Source organism: Bombus vosnesenskii, unplaced genomic scaffold (assembly GCF_011952255.1).
Source record: "Bombus vosnesenskii isolate JDL3184/JDL3185 unplaced genomic scaffold, Bvos_JDL3184-5_v1.1 scf7180000013285, whole genome shotgun sequence".
Classification (NCBI taxonomy): domain Eukaryota; kingdom Metazoa; phylum Arthropoda; class Insecta; order Hymenoptera; family Apidae; genus Bombus; species Bombus vosnesenskii.
This window is the reverse complement of record NW_022882938.1, coordinates 1,363,264-1,383,892: the sequence shown is the minus strand read 5'-3', so window position 1 is coordinate 1,383,892 and position 20,629 is coordinate 1,363,264. Positions and strand designations below refer to the sequence as shown.

At 35.1% G+C, this 20,629-nt stretch overlaps 1 protein-coding gene across 2 annotated transcripts; it reads right to left on the bottom strand.

Annotated features, from left to right (window-relative positions):
• Window positions 1-5,434: 5,434 nt before the first annotated feature.
• Window positions 5,435-17,471, bottom strand: LOC117232128 (J domain-containing protein). Of its 2 annotated transcripts, none has more exons than XM_033491302.1 (5): window positions 17,229-17,471; window positions 15,563-16,188; window positions 12,082-12,183; window positions 11,487-11,603; window positions 5,435-10,458 (listed from the first exon to the last, which is right to left on the bottom strand). In XM_033491302.1, the coding sequence occupies exons 2-5, from the start codon at window positions 15,644-15,646 to the stop codon at window positions 10,279-10,281; spliced, it is 483 nt and encodes a 160-aa protein (XP_033347193.1). In that variant the 5' UTR covers window positions 15,647-16,188; window positions 17,229-17,471; the 3' UTR covers window positions 5,435-10,278. The 2 variants fall into 2 exon arrangements, with proteins under 2 accessions (XP_033347193.1, XP_033347192.1); XM_033491301.1 differs by having other exon boundaries at window positions 5,435-10,503; window positions 17,229-17,466.
• Window positions 17,472-20,629: the final 3,158 nt, after the last annotated feature.

Below are 20,629 nucleotides of genomic sequence, written 5' to 3'. Positions count from 1 at the left end.
TTAGGTGTATTTGATTTGGAGAAGTATTTCATCGTATTTGCGAATAAAATGTCATGGAAAAACTGTGTGAATTAAGGAAACGTGTAATTTGGAAAATTATGCAATTGTGTGAATTCTGTAACTCGAAGTATTACTGTTTACTGGAAAAAGAAATGCAAAAAGGTATCGTAATTAAAACGTCTGAAAATAGCTTAAAAGATTATTTATCACGATGCTATAAATACTTCTAATTTTTTTCATTGAGGCAATTATTTTGTAATAAATACTTCGACTTTTCCAAATTTTGAAGAAATTGTAGAATCTAGGTGCAAGAAGGAAATGATATGAAATTAATTTTTAGAACTTCCTTTGATATTCTGGCTAAATGAAAATGTCAAGGAATTTAATGGATAAATTCTAAGAAATATAAACTTTTGATCTCTCGGGAATCTGCGAATTTAATCGTCTTACTATATATTATACATTAATTATCCCTTTCAAGATTACTCACCTCCAGTGTCTCATCCACTTTATTGACTTTCACATAAATCTGACGTTCTCTTAAGTTATATAGAAATACGATTTCCAATTGAACAAGACGTCCTGAAGTTTCACAAGACTATAATAATATCACAGACTGAAAACTATTTACAGCAGATTGATTAAAGTTCACTCTTCAACAACCTCAAAGGAAATACAAACTATAAAACTTGTTTAAAGAGAACATCATCATAAATAAATCCAGAAAAATGAAATTCTAAATATAGAATATTTACGTGAACTAGCTTCTCCACATCTGTTCAAACCAAAACCAACATCCTTCAAGTTTCCCTCAATCTCGTTATAGATCTATAAAATTTTTGTTAAGATTATGAATTGATTATTCTGATCACCTTGGCAATTCTACCATTACAATTTAACTTTACTCACAAATTTTCTCAACTAAAAAATTCTATCAATTGCACCATCTTTCCGAGCTCCTTCAGTGAAATATCATTACACTGCGAATATTTATACAAATTCATATTCTTATGAGTACAATTAAAAACATGGAACCCAAGTAAGAAATTATGTTACCTACTAAATGTTACTCTATCTTATACATTTTTCTATATTATATATATCCTACCCTGTACCTTTCCACCTTCAAATTTCCTACGAATGCATAAAACTCTGCAATCTAATATTAATCGTAAGTCGTTTGTTCTGCAGAACTCTAAAATAGAATGCAATGTGCAATCCTTAGATACCAGACGGCGCCAATACTCGATTGTTTAATTTATGACTTACGCTATTTCTTACCCTGACACAACAAACGATCGGGCAAGAATCGATCGCATTTACCGCTCCGTCCAAAATAATGAAAGTAACGAAGTAAGTCGTATCAATCTAGTAAATAAATCTGGTCAATAAAACTGGTCGAGTCTGGGGATGGGAATGGAATTTGAAAAAGAAAGCTCATGGCTAATTGCTATTTTATTCCGCGAACCGTGTCCTCATCTGATTCGACACGTTCTACCATCCGCAGAGCTTACGACGGAGAATTTTGTTACCCAATAGAGAATGCTATTCAACCGGTGGATGATTGGGAATTGGGGCGAGACATTCGTTTTGCGCTTCAAGGAATTCCCAGCAATTTCGATCGTTTATCTGATGAGTGCTTGCTGTTTGTGATCCTTTTGTTCGCGAAGACGCGCCACATGCGAATAAAACGGACGTCTAGAAAAATGTACTTCGTTTGGAACGCGTGCTTATAATTAGATCGTGTTGCTGAGCTTTCAACGGCGCATTGATTGGATACAAGGTGAATGGCGATGAGAAGGGTCGTTGAGGTTGGAAATCGAGGAATTCTAGAATTTATAAGAACCTTTAGAATAGGAATTTATAGAGCTAGAATTCTATATAGAGCTTTGGGAATTTTGATAATCTGAAAAATTGCACAGGCATTGAAAATTCGATGAATTCTTAGAAGTCTCTGGGGAAATAAAGGAAAATTAAAGTTTCAGAAGTCTTCAGAGTTTATGGGATGCTTTTAGTTCCTAGAGTTTCCAAGGTGTTTAAGGCTTTTGGATTCTTGTACCCTTTGGGATTCTCAGAATTCTTAAAGTTTATGGAATTCTTGGAATTCATAGAGCTTGGAATCTCTCGAAATATCGTTAATCTGAACAGCCACAATTTTTCAAGTTTCCATAAAACTGTTCGAAATTTCCAAAGCACTAATCAGTTGCGGTAAAACATAAAAAATGCGATAAATAATTTATATTCGTGGTAACTGCGCTTTTGTAAAATTACGATCTTTAAATTCATATAACAGAGCCGGACGTTACCTACCCTTTAATATCTACACATTACCCATGTGTATTCAACCTCTGCCAAATCCAATTAAACTTTGCAACGACTCATTAAATTCTGAATCTCCTTACACGCGATAATCAATCTATTCCTAATAGTTCACAACTCGTATGCTCCATTCATATTAACCTTCTCAAGATACGCAAAAACTTAATGTTTTTGACATGTTATTATTTTACGATCATATTATAAATATTATATTATAGATAGATAATTATATTATAATTATCAAATCATGGGAAGTATAATAAGAGAAAATTGATTAAGCAATCAACATCACACACACTCCATTGGCTCCAATCCGTTTCCATTTCATTTAGACTTCTTTTCACACATTACACCTACGCGTCTTCAAACCTGTAATGCTACGCTAACATACAATCTCCAACACTAACAATAGTTAAACTATTCTAGGAAACCTTATACCGCAATCAAAATGTTATTAACTGTGCTATTATTGAATAGATCTAACTGTTCAAGACACTAGGCTCGTGAGATGTAGCAGGAAAGATCATTTGCCACCGAAATAATAAGCTGACAAGTATTTATTTGCCAGTAAAATAAAATGATAGACAAAGATTATTTGTCAGTAAGTAAAGGGCTACTAAGTAATTAGCCCGTAAAGTAAGTAATGGCAAGGATCACTTGCTAGTATAGGAATTATAGTGTTTATTAGAGAACGGACTGTATTACAAAACTGAGTGTGGGTGGTGTGAATTATTGAAAAAGCGATTGACGCACATTAACTCTAAACTACTCGAGATGAGGCTATTATAGTTGCTCATACGAGAGTTGTTCACGAGGAGAAACACGCGGACTGGTTTTTTACACATTTGAGTTTGCATGAGTGATGATTAGTTCAATACGATCGGTAAACTTTTGCAAATGATCAACCCCACGTTACGGGCCCTCGAGGGTACAAAGCGACCAGCGAGGGTCCGCACAGGAGTTCCGTAGGTTTTTCCCAATGACCATAGCACGCAATCAACCCTTATGAACTGCGTATGCTGATACAGAATGTAAAGGGATGGAAAACTCCTGAGTCATGGCGCGTGGCAAGCAGCTGCTAACTGGATAAGTGCTTTATGACTTAATGAGATCATTGGTGCTAGGAAAGTCAGAATTTCATAAACTTGCAGGATATCTGTGCGTAACACTAGTGTTTCAGTGTCGACAAAATATAGGAAACGATAAACAACAAAGAGCTACCATTTCTTAGAAATAATTGTAACGAACGAAAAATATAGTAATAATAGTAATAGTTCAGCGTATATAATAGTCCAGAATTAAATATTACTCCCTATCAAACTTAGAGAATAATTCACTCTTACAGAAACTACTCGTCTTTCGATGCACTGTACTTTTTCCTTCTTTTCTAATTCACTTCCAACTAGATTCAGACCTGTTGCTGAACAGCTTTATCCTTTCCAAATTAACAAATTACCAGAAATTATTAAAAACGAAGAATTACCATCCCCTAGAAATAAACATAATAAATAATAAATCAATGTGTACGAGGAATGCAGTAGTCCATATGCTATGAACGTCTCTAATATCATTGAATATCACTCGCTGTCTAACTTAGAAAATAGTCCATCCCCGCAGAAACATATTCTTATTCTTCGACACGCCGTTCCTTTTTCTTCCTCCCCGTGTTCTCAATGCCGTCTGATTAAAACGTGACAACGATGTGGCGAGTTTTCTATCAGAGCTGGACAAAGAAGCTAATGTTAATTGTCGACAAAGGCGAGTTTACGTGGCCGTTTCCATCCGAGTTCACCGGTGAAAAGAGGCGACACGAGTGAATGAAAGGTGCTTCTGTATCCCATCGTCCGTAGTGGATAACGCGGAATGAATGCTCGTTCGACGAACAAACGACATTAAGTTTCACGTGGCTGTGAATTAGGCCACGGTTCCGCACGCGTTCTCTTTCTCTATTTCTCTCTGTGTGGGTGGCACGTTTTGTACGCACACGTTTGTGAATGTGCCCTAAGAGATAGGGAAAGTTTTCCATCGCTGACAAAGGATTGCGGCAGTCTATTGTTCCCCGCGTTACACACAGCTAACTCAATTCCAGTTTTTCCAAACGGTCGCGATCGGTTTTTCCATTCGATTCGAATTTATTCTCCTGTTACTTTACTGGAAAATTGCATTCACACTCTGATCTCTTTGGACTTAGAATAGTTTGGGACATCACTCGTGACTCGTCTGGAATTATTGCGTTGTTTGGAAAGTTTGGACAGTTCCCGACAGTCGAAATTCAGTTCCTATCCTCCTGTTACTTTGCTGGAAAGCTGCATTCACCGTCTGATTTCTTTGGATTTCGAAGCATTTGGGAAATCATTCTCCACTCGTTTGGAATTATTGTGCTGTTTGGAAAGTTTAGAGGGTTCCCGATTGTCGTAATTAAATTCTAGTTCTCCTGTTACTTTGCTGGAAAATTACATTTACACTCTGATTTCTTTGGATTTCGAGGAGAAAAAAATCACTCGTGACGCGTTTGCAAATGCATATTAGGTTGTGTGGAAAGTTTGAGGAGTTTCTAACAATCAGAATTAAGCTCCTATATTTTAAATAGTGATTGAAAGAGAATTATTTGTCAGGAACTAGTGGCAAGTGAAAAGACACTGAATTGGAACAAATGGTGTTTCTAATTATGAATAGTAAAAATTAAAGAGAAACATCCGAAATTGAATGTGAATGTTTTTTAACAAAAGAATATTATTCCTCGTGTATCGATGAGAAGGAATTAAAAATTCGTATTGACGTTCCGAACGAACAAATAAACAATAGATTAATTCAGGATTAATTTTGCAACTTTGTTTCAGTTAGGAATATGGATTTTTTATTTGAAATAATTTGAGAGAATATTTTTCAATTATTAAGAAATAGTATAATTTTAATGTGAAAATACTTATGAAGTTTGATGATATTAGGATATTAAAATTAAAATTTTCTAATTTTTTAATCTTTTAACGAAATACGAAACGTCACTTTGAGTATTTAATAAAATATCTCATAAATGATATATTTTTTTGGAATAGCGGAATTTACAAAAAGGAGGAGTGTTCATATTGTGGGTTAACGAATGTACGAAACAAACTGTTCTTAATTAAACACATTTATTGAACCTTTAATCGCATAGATACATATCGTCGCGTCGTCCAGCGCGTGACGATTATAATATATTTATATATCTTATACGTTATATATATGTGTATGTATATTTATTTGTATATTTATACGTACATAACAGAGATTCACGCGTTTACGAGGAGAGAAGAAACCATCGTTTTATACCTTCATCTTTAATTACATTTTATTAATATCTTATATTAATCATATTTTCAAAGAGAGGCATACATAATTATAATATTTTCCTAGAAACGTATAAAATTTAATCGTATTACAATTTTAAAAGATCGTAAATATACCTTCGTGAAACTCTCAAAGGAAAAAAGAAGGACTAAAGATTAGAGTGAATTACAAAATATTCCATTAAGCTTTCTGTTTAAGATAAAAGAAAAGGAACCCTAAAAAGGCAAGCAATTTTTTATCGAATACTCCGCAAAAACTGTAGCAACGTTTAGCACGAAAAAAATTCCACGGTATCTTCTTTTTTTTTCTTTTCATCGAACGACAGGTTTCTCCCAGCTCTCGGCCGGATGCACGATACCATCGATAAGTCGATCGCGTGGAAATAATAAATCGATAGAAGGTACAGTGTTCCACGAGGCGGAATCGCGGAGACGCGTCTAGAAAAATATAGATGTGGGAACAACACACGTACAGAATATTTTCGAAACTTGCTTTATCGTTCCTATTTTTTTTCTTTTTCTCTCATTCTTTGAAGACAGATACACGGGTAGTGTGATGAGATCTCGAAGATCGATCTCTCGTTCTCGACTTTGGACGACCATATATATATATTTTTTTTTTTTTTTACTTCCTTTCTTTTTCTCTATTTTCATGTTATATTTAATATTTGGTTCCCTTTTACGATTCCACGTTACTTTTACCTTACGAATAATTACATGTGTTTTACGTCATAGAAACTCGAGAACGAAGCCGATTCTGATCTTTAAACTTCAACACGTACACGCACTATCGATTTTTCTTTTAACCTTCCCATTCTTTCGGGCAATCCTTGTTTTCTTGTTTTATAAGATAGATCAGCGACTCCTACCTTACCACTTTTTCTTCGTTTTATTTTTTCCTCGTCCGTGATCGATAGCGCGTGGCGTCATTCGACTCAAATACTCTCGACAACGGTACACTCGTTACGTTTCCGGTTTTTCATCGCAAAAATTTCGCAGCATTGCCATCGATATACGTTGTCTCTACTTTTGATTCCACGTTTATCCCCTCCCCCTCGCTTTCCGACCGATCTACGTTCCCGAATCCTCGGTCCGGTTTTGAAAATCCACACAGACAAAACGACCGATCGAACGATTCTATGGAAAGTTCGAGTGAGCTAAGGATAAAATGAAAAAGAAGAAAAAAAAAACGATATCTGGACACAGGTGAAAATAAATTCGAGGAGACAGGATCGTTTTAAGCCGTACCTCGGAGCCTTACATACTAATATCGAAAGGTCACATCGATACGTACGAGTCGACTGCTGCTATTTTCGGCCACCAATCATTAGCTTCTACGTCTACGTGCCTTAATTACGCGAACGCAACGACGACGTTCGAGTGCATTAGAAAAATTCCTCGTCGACTAGCTATCGATATATTCGTATTCGTGGTGATTGAAACGAAGAACCAAACTTAATCTATGAATCGAGAAATTGTCACGAGACCGGTTGCTCTTGAGACAGGGTGATGTCGAACGAATGATGTAACTCGCTGTAGTGAGATGGGATTCTATCGATGATGAGAGAATGATAACTAGACTGTGGATTTTTATACAAATTTTTGAGAATATAAGCGAAGAAATGGATCTTAATTAGTGACTTGTTTCACCTAAATATTATAATAAATTTTGGATATTTTGTCAGCCGATGTGAATATAATAGAAAATATACACGGACTTGCTAAAAGTTTCTTCAAAATAATAAATAATTTTCAATAAAAAAATGCGATTCGGGGATGTTGAGTATACGAGTAAAAAGTGTATTGTTTTTGTTAACTAATGTAGTAATTGTATGGTCTTGAATATAACTGCTGTAACAAATTAAAGGAACTTCGCGAAGATTATGAAGCGTGAAGTGTAAAATCTCTTGTCAAGAACTATATTTCTCCGTATTATGTTCCTTCTTATACATTTTTTCACGTTTAAATTTCTCATAAATGTATAAACATCCGCAGTCTGTTGATAATAAATCAAAAGTGCTGTTAAATCCTTTCGCTGATGAATGAACGTAAAATAACGTGGATATAAAGTGTAACTTTTTAAAACTACTGACATTTTCAGAAATTGCCTGAGGGAAAATTGATAAATCGAAGCTCTAGCGTTTTAATTCCATCGAGTTTCCTCTCGAAAATTTAGATTGTTCGTCGCAAAGTTGATCCTCCGTGCTTTGGTACGTTGTTCCCGTTTTCAGTCTGCGTCGAAGTGGATTAATCGAAAGCAAAGGACAATATTTGACGATGAATTCTTTTCGGTATCATCCCGGTGATATTTTAAAATTTAATTGGAAAATATTTTACGTAAAAAAAGAAGGGTGGGGGACCGACAAAAATGAATATGATCGAGATGAATAAGACTCGTTCGCAATTTTATTAACGAACATCTATATATTAAAAGTTCACATAATAATAAATTAGTGTCTATTCGATATATTTTCTTTCAGCGAAAGGACTGATTTAAGTACAGAAAAGTATGACGTGGATCTATGGGGTCGTGAAGGTTTCGAACATTCAAGTGTGGTCGAGAAAAAACGATATATACTTTGCGTTTGACACAGGTACAAGTGCGCCGTCATCGATTTGCTCAACAATGGAATAACTATGCTTAATCAGTTTATTCGACGATCTTATCTTCGACGACACAAAAGTTACTAATGTTTCGCTTGGAAAAGATCGAGAATATATTTCGATATTCGCGAAGCTTTTGTGATTCGACGTCTAAACTGTTCAAGCGTTCCATTGAAGAATACTCAATGTAGAAACAACGAGTTACTTTTTTTCTTCTAGCTACTCGGCGATGGAAATACTATTTAAGTGGTACAAATCACTGCTTTGGAAATCGTACATACTTTACAAAGGGTGATTCGAAGGAATGTCAATTGAATTGAATTATCTTCGCAACTTGAGATTAGGAACGTTTCTCGACTAATTTCTTCGAATTTTTGTACCTCTCGTCGCTGATTTTCCTTAAAACTTGTGAATAGATACCTTAAAACGAAGTATAATACTTTTTATCAGGATGATATTTTTTCACAGAATATATGAGATTCTGATTTAAAAAGCAACTGTGTATTTTAATTCTAATTCATTTTAAATAAATGAGATAGGTGAATGTTAAAAATTGTTAATAAAAATCAGGACAATCTATCATCAATTAATTTCACCAAAATAAGGCAACATTATTCTCTTATTATTCCCAATTCAATAAGTAAAAAAATTCAAAAACATATGAATGTTATATACATTATTCCTGAGGATTGTTTAGAAACTGAAATTCATTCAGCTCGAACTGGACCACTTAAGCAAATTCTATCGCGAGTAACGTTATAGTAGAAACAACTAGTTATTTTCTTACGTTTGAATCCCTTCGTGGAATCGTGGATTTTAGCTTCTCTCTTGATACGACATTAAAGCACCGTCTAGCCGATCCTTCGATTTTTCTCGCCCTGATTTCTTCTTTTTGCTTTCTTCAATATTCTTCTCTTCCTTGTCGCTCTGTTTCGTGACACTTAAACAAAACTTTAAGGAAGAAATGGAAATAAGAAAAATGTGACACTTCTTTCGAGAAACCTCGAGAGCATCCTCTTTTCTCGTCTGGAACTTTAAACGAGTTTCCCTCTGGTTTCCCTCTTCCTTCTCTTATAAAAAGATCTCTAAAGCAGGATCGATATGTTATATCGTATAATCTGTGGCCGATTTTTGCTGTTCAATTTATTCCTGCTCGGTTAGTCGCATTTCACCGTTGTGAATATTAAGAATTCCAATTAAATATTGTGAAATTGTTCAAACGTAGACAATAGAAATTAATTATCGAAATTTTTTAAATTTCGATAGTCATAAGAATTGCAAGAGAAAATTTGCAGCGTATTTCCTTCGGCCTTTGCAAATTCATATACTGTATGATCGATCAAATTACAAAGTATCCACTTGGGTGATCGCACAGTTTTCATATCGAGTATGTTCTCCATCTTGGCACGTTCCCTGCCACTCTCGCATAATATTCCATTCAATCTGCGTCTGCCGTCGATAGCTCGTGCCGTTATTTATTTTATATTCGCAGAAAGCGTTACCGACTTGAACAGAAACTGCTCTCGACCATGGATAATCTGCATCGTACATATTTAACATATTAAAAGACGAACTAGAATCTTCAAATATCTTCCTCCGAACACTTGCAATAAATACAGTCTTTATCCACTTCAAAATCAACAAAACTCACCCAATGATAAAATTAGTATTCTTCTTTCTTAATAACGATACTAGTGGAATAATAACAATGACAAAAAGAAAAAAAAGGACCAAACGTTTTGCAAAGTTAACGATAACAGAAACATGATCTTCGCTCAAAATCTCAATTCAAACTCAACAACATTCTTCCTTGAGGTTTTCTCGGTTGGACAACAAGGAGCGGTAAATTCACGACGAGACGGTGTATCCGTAATTCATTACGTTTGCTTATGATGCTTCATCCGTTTGTTCCGTTCGATATACTTCGCAAAAAAAAAAAAAAAAAAAAAAGAAAGAAGGTAGATACACAGAGCGAGCGATCGTTGGTCCAGACGACGACCAGAAATTGGAGAACGACGTCGCACCTTTAGATCTCGTAGTTGCGGAACTTGTTCACCACCTCGTTAGACGCCTCCGAGTCCCAGCCAAGGTCACGACGTGCACCGTAGTAGATGTTCGCGCCACCCTCCGAAGCTCTTCTGTGAGCGTTCGCCGGTTGCGCCTTGCTAGTGTGACCAGGGGAACCAGCAGATTCGGCGGCCGCGTCCTGCAGCATGCGATCCTTCGTCTTCGGTATGCTCCAGTGCATCGACTATAGCGCATTCGAGTGCTCTTTCTTTATTCTTTTTGCTTTTTTCTTTTGTTTTATATATATGTATATTTCTTTTTTATTTTGTTAAGAAGATTAGAAATGAGCGAGCAGAATAGGTCACTTGTGAATGGGTCACAGTTTGGATTAAGTTTGATATTTTATAGAGAGCATCGAACAACGATTTGGAAAGCTTACATAGTGAAAGTAAGTTTAGAATCTGATTGGAAAAATTTTGTTTGGTTATAGTATGTGATTTCCATCGCAAATGACCCATTGTTGTCATAGTTGGATTATTTTGTGTGTTGTATGGGTTATGGATAATTGTGCGTTATAGTTAGTTTTGAGTTAGTTGAGCTTGAAGGATCGATAGAACGGAAAATCAGAAAATGAAGTCAGGTGTATTAGGTGGAAAAGTAATAACGTCGTGCGAGAAATTTCTAATAAAAACTTTCTGCTACTAAAGTTCTGAATCACTGGCAAACTGTTTCCATATAATTGAAAAACGTGACTAAAAGTCAAATTTAAAATACCAAGGATTATATTACGTATCAAATAAATTTAATAAAAGTTCATTTTTCAAATACTCTTCTTCGACGCACGAAAGTAAATTCGACAAAATTCTCCTTTATACAAAACTCTTCAAATTCGAAGAAATAAATATACGTAGATACATTTTTCAAAGCAAATGTAAGAATCTCAAACTCTACGAAAAAACGAATCTACTCGTTTACTTTTCCGCTTGCAAACTGCGACTTAAATTTCAAATTCGGAGATTTCTGCTAACCTAATATGATTTTCCCTAGCCTACAATAGTCAGTTCCAATACCAGTTTTCTATCTGTGGAAGTTGCAATGTCGAAAGAACATCGTCGCAAGTTTCTTTTCTTTCCAAGAGATACGAAATTTCTCGCACGATTTTGCAAGCATTGTTCGCCATCGAGCAATAAAAATTTCGCCGAGGAACTCCCATCAAATTCTCCTCACCTGATGCACGTGATCCTTCATTCCAAGCCATTGCTTGTAGCTGATGGCGATCCCGCTACGCCTCCATTTGTCATAGTTGCTCCTTTGCTCAGGGTCACAGAGAACCTCTTTCGCGTGCTGCGACAAAAAGAAATCGCGTTACCTTGGTCGCAATCAGACGGAAGTGTAGTCGGTTAGATGGAACAGATATAGCATGGTTGTAAATTAAAACATAAATTATTATTATTAGGCTACGTATTTTTATACAAAATTCATATTTTTAAATTTAAATGGTTGTTAGACTACGGATGTTTATGCAAAATTCATATTTTTATGGGTACAATTAAATGGGTTTCACTTCGTGAAAACGAAGTAAAAGATGCTAAACGAAGAAAACTTTGCTTACAGAGTTTGAATTTTAGTTGTCGATCAATCTCTTACAACCGTGCTATTTAAATTTCACGGACTATACAATCACACGATTATACATCGGTTAGATCGTATCGTCAAGACGAGGCAGATTAACGTAAATGGAGCAATCGTGCAACAACTTCCTCATGAGTCACGTTGCGACCATATGCGAGTAAAGAAACGAGAATAGACCGCGGAAACAAACCTGCAATTGCTGAAATTTCCGTTCAGCTTCCTTATCACCTTCGTTCTTGTCCGGATGATATTGAAGAGCCAGCACCTTATACTCTGCCGTGATTTGTTCCACCTGGAATATAGATTTTTAAGAATCTTTTAGGTAAAAAAAATTCGAATAAGTTGAAAATTACCATATGGTTAATTAACCTTAAAAAAGACGTACAGGATGTGTGGGATGGCTTTGAAGGAAGCAGTAAGGGGGATGGTTCATTACACATCCTTTATTTAAACTTCACGCTCTTGATCACGTGGATTATTAACTTTGCGATTTTCACTGATAATCTAGATAATTTTATTTTCTAGTAATTCTTTAGAATCCCCCAAATGATTTTTTAATGACTTTTCTTTCTGTTATTATAACCTTGTGAATTTTCTAGTTTTAATATTACTTGGAGTATTTCAGTATAACGTAATTAAAAACTTGTTCGAACAAAGAAGTCTTATAAAAAATATCAAAGTCATAACTGAAACACTCAGAAGGATGGTAAAAATACGTGCATATTTAATCTCAAAACCAGCCAGACAGACAATTTACAGAATATTAATCAATGAATAGAATTATTTTAAAGTGCGTTGAATTCTAAAGAATGGAAAACACGACTTATCGCCGGATTGTATATTTTTAAATTTAAAAATATGCCCAAGATGTATACAATATATAAAAATATATAAAATACTTAAAGTAGAAATTCAATAGAAAAATCAGCAGTCTACTTAACAAATTTGTTCCTTATAATTAAAGAGGATCTAAAAAAGAACAGAAAAAATATTCTCCTCTCGGAGAGATGCGCACTGTATCTAACAAATTGAACGTTCTTCAAAATTCACCAACAGATAAAACATATAATAAATTATATAATAATATAAATTTACTTGAAAATCCGCCATCTACGTATCCAATTTTTTCCTTATACTCTTCAATTAAGAAGCCTTAAAAAAAGGAAGAAGAACATCAAGTCTATAAAATTGTGCATTCTTCCAAGTTACGCCAATGAATATTTCCAGGCACCTTCCCAGGTGTTTTACATCATGATAGTAATCGAAAGAGACACGGAAGGGCTGTTTACCCTCCGTTCGTCGATTTCCTGGCAAATGAAGACGACTGATATTTGCCAGGCAATTTAACGAATTCGCTTAATGGGCGTAGAGTTCCTTAATGGACCCGCCGGACCGTTGGCAAACAGACGAACACGATCACTCATTATTAACCCTCGGGTTTTATTTAAAGCAACGTCGTTTATTTTTAGTAGATCGCGAGAAACGCGCGAACAGAGAGAAAACAAGCGTAGAACGCTGACATAATTCCTTAAAAAGGGTCTACGATGACTTTCACATGATATTCACCGATAGAACGAGACGTGGATCGAAGGCTGATCGACTCTTTGCGCCGTGGAAATGGCTTGTTTACTTGGACAACTTCTCTGGGAATTATAATCGAACAAGCTTTCACGTTTAGTCGATATTCCAACGACGCGAAAAGATCATCTTCCTAGGGGTTGTTGCATGGGGTTGAGTTACTTCTTCCTCTCTTTCAGGATTTTAACTTTTAAAGACCATGGTTTATCGCAGTGTTGCAATGTAAATGTTGTGAATATACTGGCCCGTGTAAATATTTCAGCAGTTACTACAGGAGACCTTTATGCACATATTATGTGTGTTATATAAAACATAATTTTAGCAACTATTATCATCTATTGAATTTTTAGAAAAGAGAAAATTTACTATAGACCAATGATAATAGAACAATAGAGAAATAATTTATAATAAGAATATTACTTAGATAGGATATCGGCTAAATTTGTTTATATAAAGCAAAATATCATGATGCATGTTGATAACATAGAATTATCATTTTGGGGAGGCCAAACATATTCTCTACTCCATCTAAACAATTTTTTGATACACAAATTAGTTTCAAAAAATCTACAACAATTTAATTCCAAGAATTTATTAATTCTACAATCGATAATTCTTATAAACCTAATAAATAAATCATTTTGATTAAATACATGATGCTGTAAAGAAACTACATACTACTAAAGTTCCATCTGAAAAAACAGTTCGTACGCTGTCAACCAGATATTTGAAAACGCAATAATTATTTTATAGCTACAACTATTGGCTTATGAATCTACTATCGACGCTCTCAATTTCTCGTCCATTAAAAATCCTTATATCGTTGAAAACTTCAGACATTTTCATTTTCATCTTAACTTATCGTGAACTTCACATAGTCAAAGATATCAATCGCGAAACGGATTGGATCGTAATCGTATTGTCAACTTCCATTGAGCGGCGGTGTGATATATTTTTGTCAAACGAAGTGGCAATCGACAGACAATCGATACTAATCGAGAAGTTGAACCAAAGCGCTAATTAAAGTTGTTCCCGATGCTGATGCAATTATCCTGCAGTGACGAGCTCCCGACAGCGAAACTAATTAATTCCGCATAACTTCTGAAAGTATATTAAATACGTATCCCATTAGATAAATGTGCAGTAATCTGAAACTTTAAGCCACGATATGCCCAGAGATAACTCACATTGGAAATTGTTTAATTGTCGGGAAATCGGATCCGTACGAGTCGAGTCGTTTTTAAATTCTACTTTTCAAGGTGCTATCTAATTGGATCTGACAAATAACGCGGATGATGAAACATTCATAGTTTATGCAGATTGGATCTTAGGTTACGAAGCAGCTAGTATGCGGACAAGACATTGTTTTGGATATTTTGTCGAAAACTTTAAGAGTGAAAGAGATTGGTTAAATGGAATTCTTCTTAAAGCGGAAAATTCACGTATAACAAAATATAGATACGCTAGGAATTAAAATGTTCTATAGAATGAAGAACCTCGTTTGATTAATAAATTACTGTATCATATTTTTCATATTACTATTAACTAGATACCGAATGACATAATTCAACAACAATTCAAAAACCAGTCTTCAAAGAGAGAAACGAAGAACACGTGAAAATCTTAAATCTCAACCATTTTTCAAAAAAAAAATCGTTACAAAGAGCCTATTAGCTGGAAAAACTGAACGAAACAAATCAGAAAAACCATTAAATATAAAAAAAACTCTTGTAACTTAATTCTTCATAAAGAAATTCAAGAAAGTTGGTTTGCAGTCGCACGAAAGAAAACAGCGATACATTTCTTAAGAAACTTCAGCCTCAACCCTTTCTCAAAAAGCGACCACAGATATCCCTATTACTGAGAATAATAAAAACATCTACCAAGTGTCAAAGTCTTCGCGAAGAACCTACCGTCGCGTTGCAGACTCGTCACACGAAAGAGAAACATAGCAATCCACTCCTTCGCAAAGAATTTCAATCTCAATTCCGCAAACAACCCTGTCACTAGTAATAATCAAAGGAAACGAAGAAAACCACCGAAATCTCTGGAAATCAACCTCTTGCGAAAGTAATTCAGAAAATTTGTCTTACCGTCGAGGACTCGTCGCACGAGAGCAGAGCATAGTAATCCTCCTCCTCGCTGGGCTTATAATTGATGGCGTCTTCGACGCTCATTTTCCCTCACTGGTACTTCCGTTTCCTTTTTCACGATCCCCAATCTTCCTTTCGAAGATTCTTCGAAGTCCAACAGCAACAATATCCGGTCAAAATTGTCCAGTTAAAAATTTCGTGACAACGAATCAAAAGATCGAGAATTTTCTGAACGGAGTCGTTTTTTCTTTTACGCGCGTATTTGATTCGAACGCGACGCGTGTGGACGCTTGAGAAAGCGTGATGACACTTAGCCCGTAGATGCTGTTGCTGGTTTGGTAGATTCTGGTAATCGGCCTCCGGTCGTCACCTGTTGCCGTGTCGCGCGTCGGACGCTCGAGTGAGCCGAACGAGGAAGAACCGTGTTAGAGACCCGGAAAAACCCGATTCCCGGGAAATTCCGCGCGTGTGCGCAATTCAGCAGTGGCTCACAAAGCCTCCCGTCGATCGTGGGCCGCCCCCTCTCCGGAAGGAGCTCCTGCGCACTCTGGTTAAGTCTTCCCTGTAGGGGGAACCGAGGATGATTTTCGTCTCGAGATTTCTCGTTTACCGGCTGAGGCTACCACCTGGACAAATTGGTTTTCGGATAAAAGGATTGGATCCTCTTATACAATAATTTATTTATTATGTAATAATATTAGCGAATTGACAATTATCCACCTGGACAGATTGGGTTTCGGATAAAAGGATCAGATCCTCTTATACGTTACATATCATCTTATACATTACATATCATACGCATATCATATACATAGTATAATAATTTATAAATTATGTAATAATATTAGCAAATTGACAAGTAAACAGCTAGAAGAAGTGAGAACATATTCTTTCCCACAATAATTTATTTTAATGATATAATAATATTGTAGTGAATTGGCAAATGATAAAGTGTATATTGTAGACTTTTTTACACAATTGTTTAATTTTGATTAAATAACTTTAATTTAAAAAACTTGACATTTAAAATACTTCAGAGATTATAGATAGTGCTATATCCACTAAATGTGCAGAAAGAAAAAAGTCCAAGTATTTCATAAAGATTGACTTTAAGGCAATCGTCTTAAAAAGCACAATGAGCGGATATAAAAATCAAAGTCACAAAATACGATCGTCTAAGTATTTCGACCAACGTAAATGTATATTATTGATTATACATGCAACTTGAATTAAAAGTCGTAAACCGATAACGTGATTAGTAACCAAACCTTTAAGTAATATTTTTCTTGAAAATTGTTTTAACTCCAGATTCAAACACACAATTGCAATTAAACGAACTACTCTGAAGTAACAGGAAATCTTAGCGTTTCCTAAATACTTGTTAATCCACTATCAAAGTTAATTAATTAACCCGTTTCTATGCAATACTAGTAATTCTTTTTAAACCGTTAACACGAACGCTTTATGGCGATCAATTAATATTCTCGGGCCAAATTCGATAATCTGTGTTACGTTTTCATCGTAGTCGTGGCACGTTACGTCACATTCCACTGTACAAAATCGAGAATTTGATTACATACACTAATACAGACAAATCTATCAAAATCATTAATAGATACTTTGTTAGTAGAATAGATGTTAGTTGTCACTGTTAGTCGTGATCTACCTCTTATAAGCTATTTTATCGATGTTCCAAAACCTTGAGCACTCTTCTTTTGCTTTTTTCAAGATTTTTACACGCATAAAAATGGTTTAATATAACACATAATAATGATTTAATGTATTGTCTCTTTCTTTCTCTTTGTGTTTTGTATTTTATATTAGGCTCGTCGTATATATATATATATGAATTTGTAAGACGATCACGTGAAACGTTCACGATTATAATCGACGTACACACATACTGCGCCTTGATTGTCAGAGATTCCAGAGACTTGTGGCTTTCACTTGCGGCTACGTAACCTCGAACCTCACCTCGCAACGTTACCGACCGAGTGATCCAGATCCCGATCTCGGTCACGTGCCAACAGCTGATCGATCAACGCTGACTCTATTGATCGTTACAACGTGGAAAAAAAAAAGAAACAGAGAACGAAAGATATGTTCTTTAATGATGGAAAATGTATTTTTGGTAATGACGTTTAGTATGTTCAGTGAGCGATAGCAAACTTTTTTTTTATTAATTTATACACGATTACAATATGTGGAAAGTTGAAAATAACGAAATTTTGAGAAAAGGGATCTTTAGTAACTATTAGCAGCAATGTATCGATAAATTGTGAAGGAAGTGTTAACAAATACAAATAAAGAAGTATACATTTTACTAAGAAGAATAAGGGAATTTTAACAGAGATAAAATTCTCTTATTCTTCTTATTCTTGGATAAAAAAGGAAACTGTAGAAAGATTCTCAAGTAAGAGGGATTCTGTCTTTGAATAATTCTCAAAGAATAAAGACAAGAAAATGATCCGCTTGTTTTTAATTTAAATTCTATTAGAGTTGAAAAGATCATTTTTGTAATATAAAAGCAAGAATGTGAAAAAGTTAAAAATTCTTCGGATTAGCTACGGCAAAAAGTTTATTTTCTTTTGTAATACCTCGGAGATACAACCCAGCACCTATCTATTTGAAAAGTTTCGAAACAGTGAAACTCCAACCTAGATTTCTACATTAAAACTACTACTACATTAAAACTAGATTTATCTTTTTCTAACAAAATAAATTTTATTCTCTCGATAGAAAATAAATTTTCGCAATATTTATACAAAAATTGAAGATGTCAAAATGTATAAAATGCACATAATACGTAACAATATATGAAATATCCAAGCTATAATACTTGTTATATGATAATATTTAAGTAGAACAATCCTCTGCCTGGGTTCCACTTCTTTAAATTATATTTATAAAAATATGAATTTGCGTAAGTATCCACTGTCTTGCAATATTATTTAAAAATGTATAACTGAGGAAAAGTCAGAGACCTACCACCCACCGCTCAAACATCGTGGCATACTTTCGCGTAAAGCGGGTTGCATGTTATTGAGAGACTCATCTATGCACCGACATATTTTTCATTCTCAATTTTCCATTCAACATCCAACTCCTATGAACTCACCGGAATATTCACCCTTTGCAGATGCGCGGTTGTACTTTTACCCTCGAACCCTCGGTCGAAAATTAATTTTCCCTGCTTTATAGTGGTCCACGCGGTAGAACGACTCTTATTTCGCTACTTGTTCATCGTTCGGCTGCCTTAATTGCGCGTCAGCGTTTCAAAAAGTGAATCTGTTATAGGGTTTTTGCCGCACGTGGTCTGCATTACACGGTCCATTTCCAGTACCGCAGTATTCTATTCGATAACCTGATATACCGTAACGACGTGTAAGTGCAAATATTGTACTCATATGGTTGTACACACGAAAGTGTGAGTAACGAAGAATATTTGTTGTTCGTTTGAAATTCTATATTAGAGAAAACTTAAGAAATATTTTATATTTAAATTTCGTTCGAATTTTTCAATCAATTTAATGTTGTATCAAATATTTTACACAATATGTGTAGAAATGAAAATGCCACAGTACGTGCACGTACAATTTTATCATCGCACGCACAATTGAAATGGAAGGCAAGACAAGATTTTATATACAGGTTTTGCTCGAATTTTTCTAGCAATCCTATGTTGTATTATATATTTTGTATAGAATGTATAAAAATGAAAGCGTCAAAGAATATCCACATATTTTACACATGCACGTTTCTTGGAATTTAGTGCAAATACACTGCTCAAAACAATCGGAGGATCGCTGATATGAACAGTCAGTGGTAAATTTCGAAACTGAAGGAATTAAATACATTGCATGATAAAGGTTTAGAACGTGTAACAGGAAATATATATTGAGACTATAATTGGGATGGATAGAACGCTATGCTATTCGCACGAGTGTTGACTCCTGACTGCCGGAATTAGCTGCTCCCCCTCATACTAATTCCTATACCCTAAGCAAGTATGGATAATTTTATTGTCAATCGATGATTCGTTTCTCCACCGGTGGCGCTCAATCAGTGTCCCTAATTGCTTTAATTTAGGACTTGGGACATCGCAATATAGTCGCCCTATAGGCGACTGAAACTGGGCGACAGAGATGTCTTCTTTATAATAATACAGTGTTTTAATTAATTCGATTACTACGTCAGAAATAGCGCAAATTTATCTCGTTAATTAAATCGTTATCATGGTTCTGTTCTAAAAAAAGACAAATAAATAAAAAATACTCTAACATCGCAATTATCGAAATTTGTCCACTTTTATTTCTTGATCAGATACTGGATATTTACCTTCACAAGAGTCAAATATTTTATCTCATAGCAATTGACCGTAGAATTGATTGAAAATTAACTAAATTAGCTTAAAAAGTAAAATCATACAGAACAATAATACGTAAATGCAGCTTAAAAAGTGATAAAATGTGAAGTCAGAATTGATACAGCTTCTACCGTCCAAGGATGAATCAGTTCAAAAAATTTAACTCCTCTTACGCAAAGGGCTTTCTTTCTAAAATATCAACCTGAACATTTAGAAATCACTTAGAAATCATCATTATTCTCTCCAGGAAAAAGAATTTCAGCCAAGACAATAGAAGATTCTATCGTATAGGATATCTCATCAGAGAAAATATTTACCTTTATCCAGTTTAATTCATTGGTAGTACAAAACGTATACGTTCGCAGAACCAAAGAAGGCGACGTACGTTCGCGGATAATCCTCTCCAAGCTCGTACATCATTAGAAATTCAAATTCCCTTGGTTGGATGATGGTGTGAGAGTGGAAGAAGCAGAAGAAGAAGAGGAGAACACTAAAACGTGACTGAATGCGTGAGCTCATTATGCATTCGTCTTGCTTCCGTCGAAGACGCCGCTGATTATCGGTACCTTCGCTTACAGCTGTTAAGACCATTGTCTCAGGAAGAGGCTTTCAACGAGGAAAGCTCGAAAGAGCTTCCTTCGGCCTTCCTACGACCTCGACGAACGCTTTGTTTTTTCGTCTTCGTCCACTGAATTTCTCTC